At 37.5% G+C, this 15,817-nt stretch overlaps 1 protein-coding gene across 2 annotated transcripts in view; it reads left to right on the top strand.

Moving 5' to 3' along the window:
• The window catches only part of homer2 (homer scaffold protein 2), a 33,058-nt gene that overhangs the window by 8,890 nt on the left and 8,351 nt on the right, over positions 1-15,817 (top strand). For both annotated transcript variants that reach the window (XM_041982734.1, XM_041982725.1), the window contains exons 2-4: positions 4,016-4,172; positions 14,246-14,377; positions 14,692-14,784. In XM_041982734.1, coding sequence (XP_041838668.1) covers positions 4,016-4,172; positions 14,246-14,377; positions 14,692-14,784 — 382 coding nt within the window. The remainder of the gene's footprint in view (positions 1-4,015; positions 4,173-14,245; positions 14,378-14,691; positions 14,785-15,817) is intronic.

The raw sequence follows: 15,817 nt of genomic DNA, 5'->3' as shown, positions 1-15,817 counted from the left end.
TAAACATATGGGATTTTACTAAGAACGAGCCTAAGGACAGAAAGGGGCATTAAAATAGTTTACAGAAAATGTACAACTAAACAAAGCTGCTCAGGACATTCAGGGCCAGATTTACTGAGCTGGCCAAATTCACAGCCTTAGATCAGAAATGTTGCAGATGGGAGCATTAAGTTTCTCTGGAAAGGGTTTCAAATCCTGGTAAATCTACAAACACATGCACTAATTTTAATTATGATAAAGCAGTCTATCAGGAAGAGGGCAAATTAGTGTATCTAATTATCAACATACCTGTTACAATATGGGCCACTTAAAGTACTTTAAAAAGTAACATGTCATAAACTGCACGGGTTGGGAAGAATGTGGGTGATCAGGGAGCGGAGAGTGGTTGGGTTGGGATACATAGGCAGAAATGTTTGAATGACAGACGGCAGCTCAGCAGCCACTAGCTAGATGGAAAGGAAGATTCATAAAGCACCTACGCCACAGAGCGGCCTTTGAGGTGGAAGACTTTTCCCCTCCAGAATCCCCTCAGCTACACTAGAACAAGACAGTCCTGAGCCGTATCAGTCTGAGCCACTAGCTCTTTTGCACCGGCCTGCCAACAGCTCCGGCATGCTCTGGAAAGCTGTGCTGGATTTGAGCTATTGTCTGTCTCCAGATGAAGATCAGCGGGTTAAGAATAAAGTCTGGCTACTCTTACACCCTTCAAAAACACAAATCCATCCCATTGCAGAATTTTTTAATCAGAAACCCTGTGAAAGGACAGAAGTCTGAAGCTAGCAAATCTACACCATATAAGTTCGCATTCGTTCATGTGTTGGTGGGCGTGGTTTTCTATGCCTGCAAGGCGAGGACCCACCATTTTGCATCTGGAGGGAGGGGGTCACTGTTGCCAACTCCTCAGTAAGGAAAGTAGCTATTGGCTGTCCTGAAAGTCGCTACAAGTTGCTAAATGACGTCATTGCCTAATTTGCATAATTGGCCATTTGCATGTAATGTAATGGCCATTGTAGGAGAAAGAAATAACATTGTGGAGAGACAAAAGGTGAGTCAAAAACACCCTAAATATGTTTAGAACTACAAATAGTTTTTTCTGTTGATTCTTGGTTTGTTTTTTTGTTTTTGTATTGTTGTCATTGAAATTGGCCATCACTTTTAAAAATAAGCTTTGATAACCTTTGTCGAGATCCACATTACATAAATCAATGTTCTTTATTGTTAAATGTTAGAATATCAAATTTAACCAAAGGACTGTTAAGTTGCGTGGAATTGCTCTATGTCTAACCCTCCTCCTTTATCCGGGCTTGGGACCGGCAAAGTGACACAAAAGAGACACTTTGGCAGAGTTACTTAGGTTTTTTTTTTTTTCTTTAGTTTTCTTACTTTTAGTTTAGTTTCTAACCTTATGCTCCACTTAGAAGCCAACAACGAGTCACAGTAAAACGTGAACATTTTTTTGTCAGAAAATAACATTCTTAACTATTTTTGGGATAGACATTTTTCAGAACCCCCTGCTGTGCTGGCTCATAGAAAGAGTTGGTCATCTTCATTTTGGTTAAGGCTTTCTATGCCAGGTTCAGCAATTGAGGGAGCATCTTGAATGAGTAAGCAACTGATGTTCCAAAAAGCTTCAAAACATCATCAGGCATCTTGTACTCAGAGCAAGCCTCACCAGACAACTTGAATACATATCGGATGTACAGGACAGAGTTAAGGGTCTGCAAAGACATTCGATCAGCGGCACCTTTGCGAATGCACAATTCATTTTCAGTGTGTAAGCTGAGCCGTGTGGGTCTCCTCTCTGCTGCTCTGACTGCAGCCTCTGCCCGAGCTGCTGTGAGACTGACCGCCTGTGAGAGTGCTTTGGTACCGTGAGGGGCTTCTGCAGCACACGCTGCTCGTTCACGACAGTAACTGCAGAACAATGTGCTTTCAAAGAGTCTTCAAAACACCAGAAAAGTCTCCCAATAACTACAGTAAAAGTCGCTAGATTTGTCACTAGTTGCTTTTGACAAAAAAAGTCGCCAAGAGGGTTTGAAAAGTCGCCAAATTTATCGAGAAAGTCGCCAAGTTGGCAACACTGGAGGGGGTTGTGAGGTTTTAAAAATTTTTTCTTGCCAAGTAGAGAAGCACCACGTGCAGCTCTACATCACGAAAAACAAAACCTTGTTTTACCCTGTAGGGGGCGTTATGAGCCATTTTAGACCCACAAAATCATGTTTTTTAAAGAAATAACAAAAAAAAAATACAAATTTTATCAACAGTATAGGTGGTTTTCATCACAATTAAGTAATATGTTGTTTACACCTCAAACACATTTTAGGGTGCACTACCCCTTTAAGCAGTTTACTTGATCATTTGTCCAGCTGCTCTGTATTTTAAGTAGTGGTGCTTTTTCACTGGTCACTGATGTTGGATGTGACAGCTCTGGATAAATCTAGTAAAAAACCACAAACAGCAAATTGATATATTTTAAGTGGCAGTCTTTCTCTGTATTTCTTTTAGTTATTGAATGAAGCTAACACGTTAGCAGGATAAAGACCAGGCCAGGTGCATAAAGTGTACACTGGATGTGCTTAGAGAAACACTTGCTTTTAATGCTTTTAAATACAAAACATTTAGACGAGAGGATTTTTTAGAGGATAGCTTTCAGCTTCTCACGCCTGACTTAGCTTACAGCAGATGTGTATATCGGTGTGTGTGTGTTTGTGTACACAAGTGAGGGGGAGTGAGGATCTGTATCCAGAGAGAGAGATGTCTTTGGATGTCATAAAGAAGAAAATTTCCAGTGTTTTCAGACTGCAGTCATTCGAGTTTAACAGGCAGTCTGACCCTGCCCTTCATCCTCCTGCTGATGCTTCTCTGAATCGCAAGGGCAGCATATTACTGCAGGGAAGATTACCTGGCTTTCTCAAAGAGATGGTATGATTTGGACCCTTCATGTTGCAGACATTGTTGAGCTTGGCCTTAACAGCCAATTTATTTTCAATTGAAGTAATGCAGCTTTTCACTTAAAATGATTTGAAGTTGATTTAGTAAAGGACTCGAAAGTTTTCTTAAACAGCAGGAATATTGGACACAGAAATGTAATCGGATAAAATGACAAGATGAAACATGGTGTAGCTGAGGTGGACAGAAGTTCAGCTTGAGTCAGCTTGTAATTTCTGTCTGAAAGTGGAACCTGAGATGAATCACAGAGAAGCACTGAGGAGCTTTTTTTTTTTTTTTTTTACACATCTTTCCTGTGTTTCAAAGCCCTGTTAACTCTGTGTTTACCAGTATAATTAAAATAGCCTCTTTATTAAATTTATAATAGCTACACTTAGTATTTAAATGCATGAAAATGCTAAATAAATGTTTCTGCATTGTTCTATTGTTGTGTAATATGTAAAGCAGTTAATTAGATAAAGCTTGGTTTTGTTGGATTTTGTTTACAGACATAATATTTTAATGGACTTCGGTATGTTTTGACCAGTTGCTCGTGTCCTCTTTGGAAAACCAATGGGAGATTAAGAGATCTGCTGACTCACTCTTAGTGACAACAGTAACTCACATGCTTGACTATTAACGCATATGAATAATTTTCTGAAATGTATTTGTATGAGAAATCCTCCATTACACAAGAAATCTGAGTGTGTGTAAATACAAGTACACAATTTCACATGTTTATCTTATAGATGTGTTACTGACACTTATAAGAGGGAAGGTGGTGTCGATGTGTTGATGGCTGTGGATGTCTGAGGATTTAGGGATTGTGTTACATTATCACTTGCCTGTCCATCCTGACGTTCTCAGGGCTCTCTGGAGATGAGGCACACTGTGACATGCTGTAGATGTAAGAGTGTTTTTTACTTAGTCAGATATTATCAGTTTCTTCTCTGTGTGCTTGGCTAAAAGTTGTGATACTTAGCTTGTTTGTCGGCAGATGACATCTTGATCTGTAGCCACACACACTTCGAGTCATCTCAGTTCCTCCTCTTAACATTATCCCCCTGCTCTGTCCTCTGTTCTCCAGGGAGCAGCCAATCTACACCACCAGGGCCCATGTCTTCCAAATCGATCCAACCACCAAGAAGAACTGGGTTCCTGCCAGCAAGCAGGCTGTCACAGTCTCCTATTTTTACGACTGCACACGCAACAGCTACCGCATTATCAGCGTGGATGGCTCCAAGGTACATTTGTGTGTGTGTGTGTGTGTGTGTGTATATATATATATATATATACAGAATATATTTTTTTCTGTGTGCAGCGGTATAAGGATGAGATAATGGCAACCATTTAACTATTCTCAAGTCACAAAGAATAAAGTACCCTGAGGAAGAAGAGAACAGAAGGATCCGTCGAGCATACAAGAAATATTTTTATGCTTCATTTAATATGTATGTACATTTGCTGCTCCTACTGATTAACACCAACCAAACATGGGACAGTTTTAGATTTCATCCACTAAATGCATCTTCATTTGTCAACATTTGTTGAGCATTAATTACTTTAGTGTGTATTTCTATTACTCTTTACTGCTATAGCTGTTAAGACCCAAAGTTGTAAGATATAGAATAAAGAGGATACTGAACATGGAGTTATAAATCACTTATTCTAAAGTATCAACAAATAATCAGAATGATGTAGTGTGTTCTTATTTCTTTATTTTTGAGTGTGTGATTATGACAATAATTTACATAATACAAACTGATCCTTTTATAGAGTTAGAGCATTTTTTACAGAATTATTATTTTGGCTGTCAGCTTCCAGAAAACAAGATGCTGTCTTCAAATGCTGTTTTTTTTTTTTTCAGGCCAGCAATCCAAAACTATACAAAGCAGAGAAGTTTGTTTTATTTGAGCAGTATTTCCCTCAAACAGTTGCAGTTTTTTTTTTCAGTATTTTTTTAGCGTTGTGGAATATGCAAGGTCAAATCTTAACAAATAATATTATAATAGTAGTAGACAAAGCAATTGATATAATTAAGATGCAACGATTGTTTTTTTCTGTATATTTAAATCTTAAAACGATGAAAAATAAAATTGAGCATTTTATTATGCTTTGATGACAAACTGTGGTACTTATATAAAGTTTTCTAGGTAACACTGGAAACATAACCAAGTTCAGTTTACTGTAATGAAGTGCAAAATAAACACAAACAGCTGACATGCAAAACTGGTGACACTGGATTACAATTTAGCCCAATCAAATCGCCAAAAACTGTTTTTTGATGTGATTTTAGGTTTTCTTTTCAAATTGTGTTGCGTTTGTGCTCATTGAACAAGCAGCTGTTTGGTGATGGACTATATGCTGATTTATGTCAAATGTGTGCACATGTGATCATTCTCTTTAGTTTGCAAGTGAAAAATAGATGGATTATCCAAAATGATTTATATCACTAGAGCATGAATCTGGCATTCATGTATTTATGGGATACGAAACGCCACACGAGTCATCCTATATCTCACATTGACACCCTTTTCCTCAGCTAAGTGAGAGGGTGTTACCATGGTGATCAGAGTCTTTCTGTGTAAACTGCAGGAACATTTATGACAGCAATATCCCTCTGCTGACACTGTGACGCAGTCTCCTTTTGCACAATTGTAAGGTGCACAGTTTACCTGCAAAGCCACTTGTGAGACAGAGTGAAGTTGGAATTACCAGTTAAACAGCTGATGAGTGGGTCTCACAGGATTTCAGCATAGTTGTACATGAGTGTAAAATATTGCACAATAAGCGTCTTCTTAAAAACAACAGATGAATGCAAATCAAATGCTTTGTTTGTACATGTATAAGCTTGATAATCTATCTGGTATGGTTGAACGCAGCGGTGTAATGGTCCCTCAGGAAGTAGGTATACTCATAATTTTTTGCCCTTTTTCTTAGTAGCACAGAAAAACACCTTTTTAGAAAAAGTGACATTCAAGACTATTTTAATTACTCTTTACCCCAAAAGTCCATCAGAAGTATTTGCTTCTTGTCACATGATTTCTGCTCAAACTACAAAACCAATACTGGTCCAGAGACTAGAGAGGCAATCATGCATGGAGAGTAAACTATTCCTCGTTTTTGATGAAAAATGAATTACTGAAATGACAACTATTCTCTCACCTGATCAGGAGCAGTTTGTACTACAAATGTAATTACTGTATCTATTTCTCCCACATACAGTACATCCAAATGGACACACCCACTCAAACATACATTTCTGTGTCCACTGTTTCAGAAGTCACTCAAACAAGCAATCTATCTAAACTTACCCAAATTTTTGTTTTGTATCTAAACCAGGTGTTCTTTGATTTAAAATCTTTTTGTTTGACAGTCTACAGGTCTGGCCAGTCAGTATTGATGTCTACAGAAAACAACAAAAATGACTGAATTACAGGCTATAAATGTAATGAGAAAAATAATAACAACCCATTTAACGTGCAAAGTTGTCATCCATTTTATTTAATTTATTTTTCATCCTAAACGGTCATTTACACAAAATGTAACTGTAGCTACTGTATATCTGTGACTGTTGACCCCTGACATGTTAACAGCATTTACAAGGTCTACAAAAAAAAAAAAAAAAAAAAAAAAAGGGAGGGGGGGGTCCACTCACCGTTTTTGACCTCTTCATCTTTGGGGTGGGTGAAGAAGCAGCATCTCCTTCCCTGCGAGCATCCCTACGGGGGTGGATGACGGCGCAGCGGTGGGTGTCTGGCTAACTCCACTGGTGTAGCATCGCTAGCATTAGCTGAGCTACTGGTTGATGTACATTCACACTGATGTTTATAACTGTGAAAACAAACTTTAGTTTGAATTGCTTATTTCATCAGTTTAAAGTAAACTTGTAAATGGTTTGCAGAGTTGTCCCCGGCACTGCCGTTCAACTCTACCTCTGAATGACTCATCAGTTCTCTTGCCTAATTGAAGTTAACCAATTAAATCAGTGAAGCAGTGAGTACTAGCCAATTAGATGCAGAGTAGGGTGGATCATGGCCTAATTATCTCGTGGGGGATAATGACAATTAGGTTTGCAGGTATAACTAATGGTTGCAACACTGGGGTTTAGAATTAGGTTTACGCAATGTTGACTGAAAAAAAAAAAAGTGGGTATACACTGTATACCCGCGTATACCCTGGACTACACCACTGGTTGAACGCATTTTCGCCTTGACCACCTGGCTCAAATGTAGATTGTTCTTTTACTTTGCAAGTTCAGTGCATTCTTAAAGGTCCCATATTATACATTTCTTTCAACTATTTCATATGGGTATCAGAGGTCCAACAACTTTGTTTTCAAAGTGTATTACCTCAAATTCAGCTTTGGTCCTTAATTTCAGCTATTCCAAAAGTGGCTCTAGTGAATTGTTTCTGTGTCTAAACCTTTAAATGTTCATAAGTGGTGCCTGTCCATACCCCTCTTTGGGAGAGGATCCAGCTTTTGCTGGCGCCCGCTTGGTGATTTTGAAGGGCAGGCTCAGTTAGCCGGGGGGGCGGGTCAACAACAATATTTACTACCAGGGGCAGTAGTTATTTCCCTTTGTGAGGTCACAAAGATACTCACAGACTCACCCGTTTAAGCACACATTCGCCAAAAAGTGAAGCAAGCAAGTGAGAGAGGAGACAGAATTATCTCATTTCTGGGCCACATACACAGGCACATTGATGGCACATTTGACTATTTGAAAACCTTTAGAAAGGGAATTTTAAGTAAAATCTCTCCTAAGGAGGAACTGATTAATTATTTCTCTATTCCAGAAAAGCAGTCAAACTTCATTGGCTTCAAGACAACTGTGAGAAATGCACAACTCTTATTGGTTAAGTCATAAAGCAGTACTTACAATGTATGGTCATGATTGACAGTAGTTTAGTAAAAATTCTATACCATTTTACTATATCTACAACTTCAAAAAAAATCTTTATTTGTAGGTAAGTGCATGCGTTTTTTCTTTTTGTATGCTCTCTATGTTTTAATGGCCAGAAATACTGTCCTCACGCGCTCTACTTGCTTCTCCACTCTCCTGTAACCTTAAGAGAAAGAACAGTATGTGTCATAAAATCTCTGCAGGGTAGCACTATATGTTAGGAATTGATTTAATGTTATTTTAGTCTAAACAGAGATGGCTCCTACTAATTTGAATTTTATCTTTGTTTTTGGCTAATTTGAATAAGCTAAAGTGATGTCTCTATGAGCAAAGCAACCCAAAAGCGGGTAAATGTTGAGTAATCAAGAGTTAAATATAGTTTTTAGTTTGTGCACTAGCTGCAAGGTAGACAAGTCTGTCCAGAATAATAATCTGTGCTGCTGTACAAACTATGACAGACTGTCAGTTTTTATTTGCCCATTCACAATGGTCCTGCATCTCACTGATGATGATATGGCAAGCAGAGGAGCACATCAGTTTTTACTTGTTGGTGCTCAGCTGAAAATATATCCTCCATGCAGGGATGTACTAAATGTTGCAATGATTCATTGTAAATGTTTTTTTTTCCTCTTTGAAAGGCTTTATGAATTATTCCGTTTGTGATAACTGCATGAGCTGTCATGTTTTTGGTTTGTTTTTGCAAACGATTATTATTCAAATTTCTTCAAGTTAACTTGTTAGCCCTGAACTGCTTGCCCTGGGTTTAAAGTAGCAATTAGCTGTTCTGGGATTTCCAGGCCCTTTTTCATTTGACATTTCATACTCTGCTCCAGTAATAAAAGAAAAGGAAAGTTTTTTTTTTTTTTTTTTTTTTTTTTTTTTTACATTTTCATATATCTACTTTTTTAAAACTTCAGAATCTCTTAAACTTCAACTGCTTCAATCCTGCTGCTATATTACAAAGTCAAAGCCAGATTTCTACTACAGTATTTACTCTGGAAATCTGACAAATCTAACTTTTTCAGAATCTGTTGGCTTTAAACTGTTTTGGACATAGCTTAAGGGAGGGGTGGGGGTTGCTGCAAAAAGCTGTAAAAGCTCTAAAAGCATTATTTAAATGTATGAATTAAAATTCTGTGTATGTGCAGAGCCACTAGTAAACTGATGTAATGCATGTAACAGAATTTTAAAAACCGTTCATGCATTTGATGCTTAAATATGTGGACAGGTTTGTTAGATAATTTATAATTTTGTAAAGCAGATGCCAAAATTCCAAACTGCAGCCACTTTCCTGCATTATCATCTTATTCGGCTTTGAAATTGTGACTGTACTTAGAGTAGATGTTTTCTGTTTGGGTGTCACGGAGCTTTGTTTCCAACCATGAGGAAAACCTTTCCACTGCACTCTTCATGTGATTCACCTTATTGCATATTTTGATATGTAAGGAGACAATCAGCAAAATCAAGCTGGAGTTGGTAGTTTTGTTGTATTTCCAGCTGCCATAAAAGATAATGCACAGGCTGTTATAAGTAACCAAATTATGATCCATTAGGACTGTGGTGTGATCACCTGATAGGAGATGATATGGAACTCCAACAGAGAGTTGGCAACTTCTGTAGTATAAGCAGTATTGTATCATATGGATTTTTCTTTTACAAACATAAACTGGGAGCGCAAATAATGATAGAGAAATTAATCTGAAACTTTAGCTAGTGAATAAAAATGTTGCTCCTTACCAGATGAATGTCGAGGCTTGATAGCTCTGGAAGGCAGAGCTATAATTCTAGCGTCAGACGCTGAATTTCCTGAACACTATTTCTACATTTATTGTGATAAATTTTAAATAGAACTTCTGTTCAGTCTCAAGCAGGAGTTCTTTAAATATCCACCTAAATATGTCTGCAACTTTCTGCAGGGAAAGAATGTAGGAATGTAGGCAGTGCAGGTAATGCAGAAAGATGGATGGATGTGCATACATTTCAAAGCTGATTAACTTTTCTGTCAGGATAACATCTTCAACCAGAAAAGTCTTCAGCTCTTAACCCCTTGAGACCAGATACAATGGTATCAAGGGGTTAAAGTGAGTATACTTGTGCCCTTGTTTGGATGTAAAATATGTTGAGATTTATACCTGATTTATGACTGAAACTTTCCTGCCTAACTTTGGAAACCAAACCTGTCATTGCCACAAGTGTGCAAAGTGTACAGATGTACAAAAATATTATACAGCAATATAACACTATTTATCAATATTACACTTCTGCTTTGAGTAGTCACAGTTTCCAATAATGGTTTGAGTCGTCACACTGATGGTCCTTTTTTTTGTTGAGGTTTTTAATGCTGCAGTCAGTTCCTCCTGTGCATAATTATGCCTGTCCTCTCTGCCAGTTTGTTCCCATTATTTTGATGCAGATCAACTGGGAGATTTTGTGCTGTCCTGGAGTTACAGGTCTTCAGGATTTTAAATATTTTACTGTTATTTTAAAAAAGCTACAATGCTATTCTATGCAGCTGCTGTCTTTTTTCCAAGCATGAAAAAAAGATTCTCGTATGTGGTTCTTGATGAGCAATCATTTTTTCCCCACCTCACATATTCTCTTTTCACATGTTCTTAATTTTCCATCTTATTTACTGATATTGCACATTCGTGCATTCTGCAGACACATAATCAGCTGCGGAAACTTTCTCTTATAACCTCTTGGGTGTCTGAGTTTCTAACTGACCCTTAGGCCATTAGCCAGCTGAGCTTCACGCTGCACCCTGTGTAGCACTTGATCTGCAGCCCAGCTTGCCATCTGCACAGCTGCTAGCGTCACTCTGCTCTCCCTCTGTCACAGCCTCCCACTCACACATTCCTACATGCCACCAGCAGTCACAAGGCTCACAAAGGCAAGGGTATACTGGTAGACATGCCCTAACATAGAGGTCATTAGCAGGGATTCCACATCATTGCACACAGTGTTTGTACATTTATCTTGATAATTTGCGATTCCACTCATGTTTCTGGAGGTATTAAAATACAACCGATAACCAGAATTATCAGCAAGAATATATTTTTGTAGAGAAATTTGTGTTTGTAAGAGTTTGGCCAATATAAATAATGCTATATATATGCTATATAGCAGGGGTGGCCAACATCGGTCCTCGAGAGCCACAATCCTGCAGGTTTTCCAAGTTAGCGCACCTGACTCAAATGAAATGGATCCAACAGTCTATAAGGATCTGCACAATGACTCATTAGTTTAAGTCAGGTGTGTTTGAGCAGGGAAACATGGAAAACCTGCAGGATTGTGGCTCTCAAGGACAGACGTTGGCCACCCCTGCTATATAGCAATAATATGAAGCACCAGTAAAAGTTTAGACACACTCTCTTTCAAACTGAATGGAATGTGTATCCAAACTTCAATCACCTGCCTGTTTATTGTGTAGGTCTTACTAATGCCACCAAACAACTTGGCCTGTCAGAGCATGGAAAACTCAAGACCTCTGCAGTTATCCTGTATCATTTGTCAGCAGGATAATGACAGTTTATGTTTCTAGTACTATAGGGGATGAACCTTGATAAATGCTTTTTTTTTTTTTTTTTTTGACTGAGATCTGGTAAACTCAGAGGCTGAATCAATGTTGGGAATTATTCATGCTCCTCAAACTGTTTCTAAGCAATCTTGACAGTATAACAAGATTAATTGTCCTGTTGAAAGTTTATAAGTAAACATGACTAAGATGAGGTTACCTTCTTCCACAGGTGCATGATCCAGTTATGAGAGTTGCATCCACCACTGGTATTTTCAGAGGACCTTAAACTAGTCTGCTGTTGCACAGGTCCACTCACGGCAAATTTAAATGCACTGTGTTCTACATTTTGTCTGTAATATTCAACAGAGATTTAAGCTCATTGTTTTGTTATGTTTCTGGTTGAAAATATAAGGCAAAAGGTTCAGTTAAAAAAAAGCCAGTCGATGCCTTCATATGGCTCATTTCATTCCATCAATAATTCAGTATCTTCATGATCCTGAATGGCAGCAAAATATTTACAAGCATTTTAAGAAAGTGTTACATTGAATTTTTTAGTGCATGATTTAAAATATATTTAATGATTTTTGGTAAGTGTTTACCTTTAATGTGCAAAAGCTTTACAGCAACAACTTGATAACAGCTATCATTAGTTTGTTTTCAGATAACACAATTTGTCATTATAAATAAATCTGAACTATTTTCCTGTTGTGAGTGTTGTCTAATACTTGAGCTGCAGATGTTTAGATCTGTAGTGTGTTTTCAGTGGTGTAAAGTTCATCATGTTGGCTATTATCCTATTACACACCACAGATGGAGGCGCTCAGGTTCAATTACATAATTCGGCTTTAGTTTGTAGCTTCCCACCTACGGGGTCTTAAATGGACTAATTTCAACTCTGTTTTGCTGGCTGACTGTCAGACCCAGTAACATATTTGCATTATTTTTGCCTTGTATTGAACCTGCTGGTCAATTTATTAGTTGAAAAGGTTATTCATTGATGCATTGGGGAGTATCTTTTTAGTTTTTTTTTTTTTTTTTTTTCTTGACATGGTTTTTCCTTTTTTTGTCTGTTTACTTTTTTTTAAAATTTCTTTCTTAGATTTTTTTTCTTTTTCCCCCCATTCTGTAACACCAGTCCAGTTTTCCTCAATAATCATTAAAGTTTTATCTTATCTTAGCACTTCTCTTTAAACCAGCACGATGAACTTTGTTAAATATTTACTTGGCTGCTTGAGATGAGATGCATGAGTGTTGTTCCTGCGTCGCCCAGGTTCTTCTTCAGGGGAAATTAGGTCACCTTTGCGTTGGAGAAGCCTCTGAAAGAGTAATGACTTTAAAATCTGATTAGTGCCAGCTTGGTAAATTGCAGCTCCCCTCATAAACCCTTAGCAGAGGAATGCTGCTGGAATGAGAAGTTGCATTATGTTTATGTGAGGCTGATAAAGATCTGTGTATGCACCATGATTTCTCCAGTCAAAGACCATTAGCATTGTTCTGGATTAGATCATTTTTTAAAATGGTATTGATTGTGTGCTAATATTCCTCATCTTGTTTATTGTATCTTTATGTGCAGCAGTGAAAAAGGTTTTTTTACACCTTAGCCACTGAAAAGATGCAGAGCTAGACAGTGGAGGCGTAGAAAAGGACATGAGTCTGTCAGCAGTTTAAATTCTCGAATCCTGTGTTCAGAGCCATGTTGCTATGAAACTAGGGCTGCCCTGTGATTAAATTGTCGTCCATTTTGTCTTAATTGTAGGAGTAATTAGCATGTACTACTTTTAAGTTCTGTTATATTGTCATTGTGAGGCTTGGTTTGCATGCTTGTGCGGTCAATTACAACTGCTCAGGTTTCAGTGCAGGTGTATTTTTCTATCTATAATATCTGTAGTTACATTGGAGAATTTTTTTTAAACAGCTGCATCTAGTTTCTGCTCTCACTGTGTGCTTACAGTCTTAGACTGCAGCAGATTTTAGTATTTAATTTACTTCATTGACAGAAAAGGTAAATGTGTACTGAGGCAAATGTACTGTAACTGACAGCTCAGATGTTGGTGGGTCAGCAGTCACCACTAGTTTGTCCATTTGTTTAACTTTTTTAATTCATTACACTTCTCATTGTTGTTTGTACTTTATTGATAATTATGGAATAATATATGTCAGACATTTTTCTCATATTAAGATTATAATTTAGTCATTTGATTTAGAATAGTTTAGAATATGTATGGATTTAATTCCTTTTCATGAGAGGTTTTCAAATGTATATGAATCTGTTTTAATGAAGTGGTTTATTCTTAGAAAAAAAAAGGATAAATATGCTGGTCATGATTAAACTGTCATTGTAGACACAAGTTTGGATAACATATTACACAAATACTCTGATATTAATAGAGCTCTAAGTCCAAATTAGTTGGTGATTCTGTCATATACTGACATTTACTGTCAAATGTTCAGTGTTAAAGGGATGGTAAAATATAGACAGTGGTAAAGGCTTAACCATCACAGTCCCACCCCCATGTGTTTCAGGCTTCAAATGCAAAAACAGATGTAAAGTATATCACATGACATATACTTGAAATAAACTGAGTTCATACTGTCTGCAAAGAAATAAAGTTGGTACAAGAATAACTGTTTTGCACTTTCAATGCTACCTCTTCCTAACTTTTTCTGATTTGGAGTTGTATGATAGATTTTCTTCTTGATAAATTAATGAAACTGTTCATTTTGTGAATACAGAAGCAGGAACTCATTCTGTAACATTTCTGGGCTAAATACGTGTGTTTTCAAAAGATTGCCACTTTAAGGCGTCTGTGTACTATGCTTCAAGTCTATGCACAGACTTGATATTGACCCCCACTGAGATTAAGAAGATTAATAAGTTGTTTTGTCCTACTAGGTGATCATCAACAGTACAATCACACCAAACATGACATTCACCAAAACATCGCAGAAGTTCGGCCAGTGGGCAGACAGCAGGGCCAACACAGTGTTTGGGCTGGGCTTCGGTTCAGAGCAGCAACTGACAAAGGTGAGATGAGACATTTATGTAGCAACACAACAAGTCACAAAGGCTATTATATTGCTTGCCACATACAGTTGGTTTATACAACACTGTTGACATAAGTCTAACAATGCACGGTTACTAATCCAACCTCAGAGGTGGCATTAAAGCGGTAAAAGATGGAAGGATGTGCTGATTTCTCAAATTCTCATTATTGTTGATGGCCAGCTCCATGATTTTTCCCCAAAACCTTCTAGGATGAACTATACAGTTCATCATGTCAGCTTGTTCTGCCTCTAATAACCAGTCCTTTTTTTAAAATGTGTCTTTTATGTTTTCAGTTTGCTGAAAAGTTCCAGGAAGTAAAAGATGCAGCCAAACTGGCAAGGGACAAATCTCAAGAGAAGGGGGAGACACTGAGTAATCACTCCCAGGTAATATATATTTCCCTCCTGTCTGAAATTCTGGTCACTTTGAACTCACTGTTGGCTACTGAAGAGAGAAAAATTACAGCTCTACAGACTGATCTACAAGCAGACTGTAATTCACTAGATCCTGAGGTACTAATTACCTCTGCCAAGGTGGAGGTTATGTTTTCAGCAGTGTTGGTTTGTCTGTCTGTCTGTTAGCAACATAACTCAAAAATCTATAGACTGATTTTTGATTTAATCTACAGGAAATGTCAGAAATGGAATAAGGAACAAGTGATTAGATTTTTGGGGGTGGTCACGATCACTGTCAAGATCAGAGCTACTCAATTCGGTCCTACGAGGGCTGCAATCCAGCAGGATTTCAATGTATTCCTGCTTCAGCACACATGAATCAAATTAAACTGATCTAACAGCCTGTCAAGTTATGTACAATGTGTGTTGGAGCAGGGGTACATAGAAAACCTGCTGGATTGCAGCCCTCGTAAGATCAAACTGAGTAGCCCAGGTCTAGATACAAGATTTTTTTTAAGGATTCTTTACTATTGGGAGGTAGAGATTATTTTGCCATTACAGCTTTTAACTCAACAGATGATTCCTAGAAATCATTGCCAAGAATACAAATTGATAACTTCTAATCCAGACTGCTGCCATTAGAAAATGGGGACTTCAAAACTATTATAGCCATGTCTAGGTCTAGGGTATGTTTCCAGGGTCAAGGATTCTAAATAAGATGTGGCATCTGTCCTGATGATGGAAATATTAGCTTGGAGTATACATAAGAGTCTTGGCATGGGGTTGGTAACAGGGTGGGCTGTTGGGCATTTTAGGGTTTTTCTCAGGTTTTAATTTTCTTTTATTTGTTTTTTATTAATTTCTTTAATGGTTTTACTACCATATTTAATTTAATCTTTATTTTCATTATTGTTTCTGCAAAACTCTGTTGGATTTTATAATTATTCACTTTCTCAGATAAATTAGATTTTGATATCTAAATATAATAGTGTTTTCTTAGTACTTCAGCCCATATAATGAGTTT

Source organism: Melanotaenia boesemani, chromosome 1 (assembly GCF_017639745.1).
Source record: "Melanotaenia boesemani isolate fMelBoe1 chromosome 1, fMelBoe1.pri, whole genome shotgun sequence".
Taxonomy (NCBI): domain Eukaryota; kingdom Metazoa; phylum Chordata; class Actinopteri; order Atheriniformes; family Melanotaeniidae; genus Melanotaenia; species Melanotaenia boesemani.
This window is presented reverse-complemented; position numbering and strand designations above follow the sequence as displayed.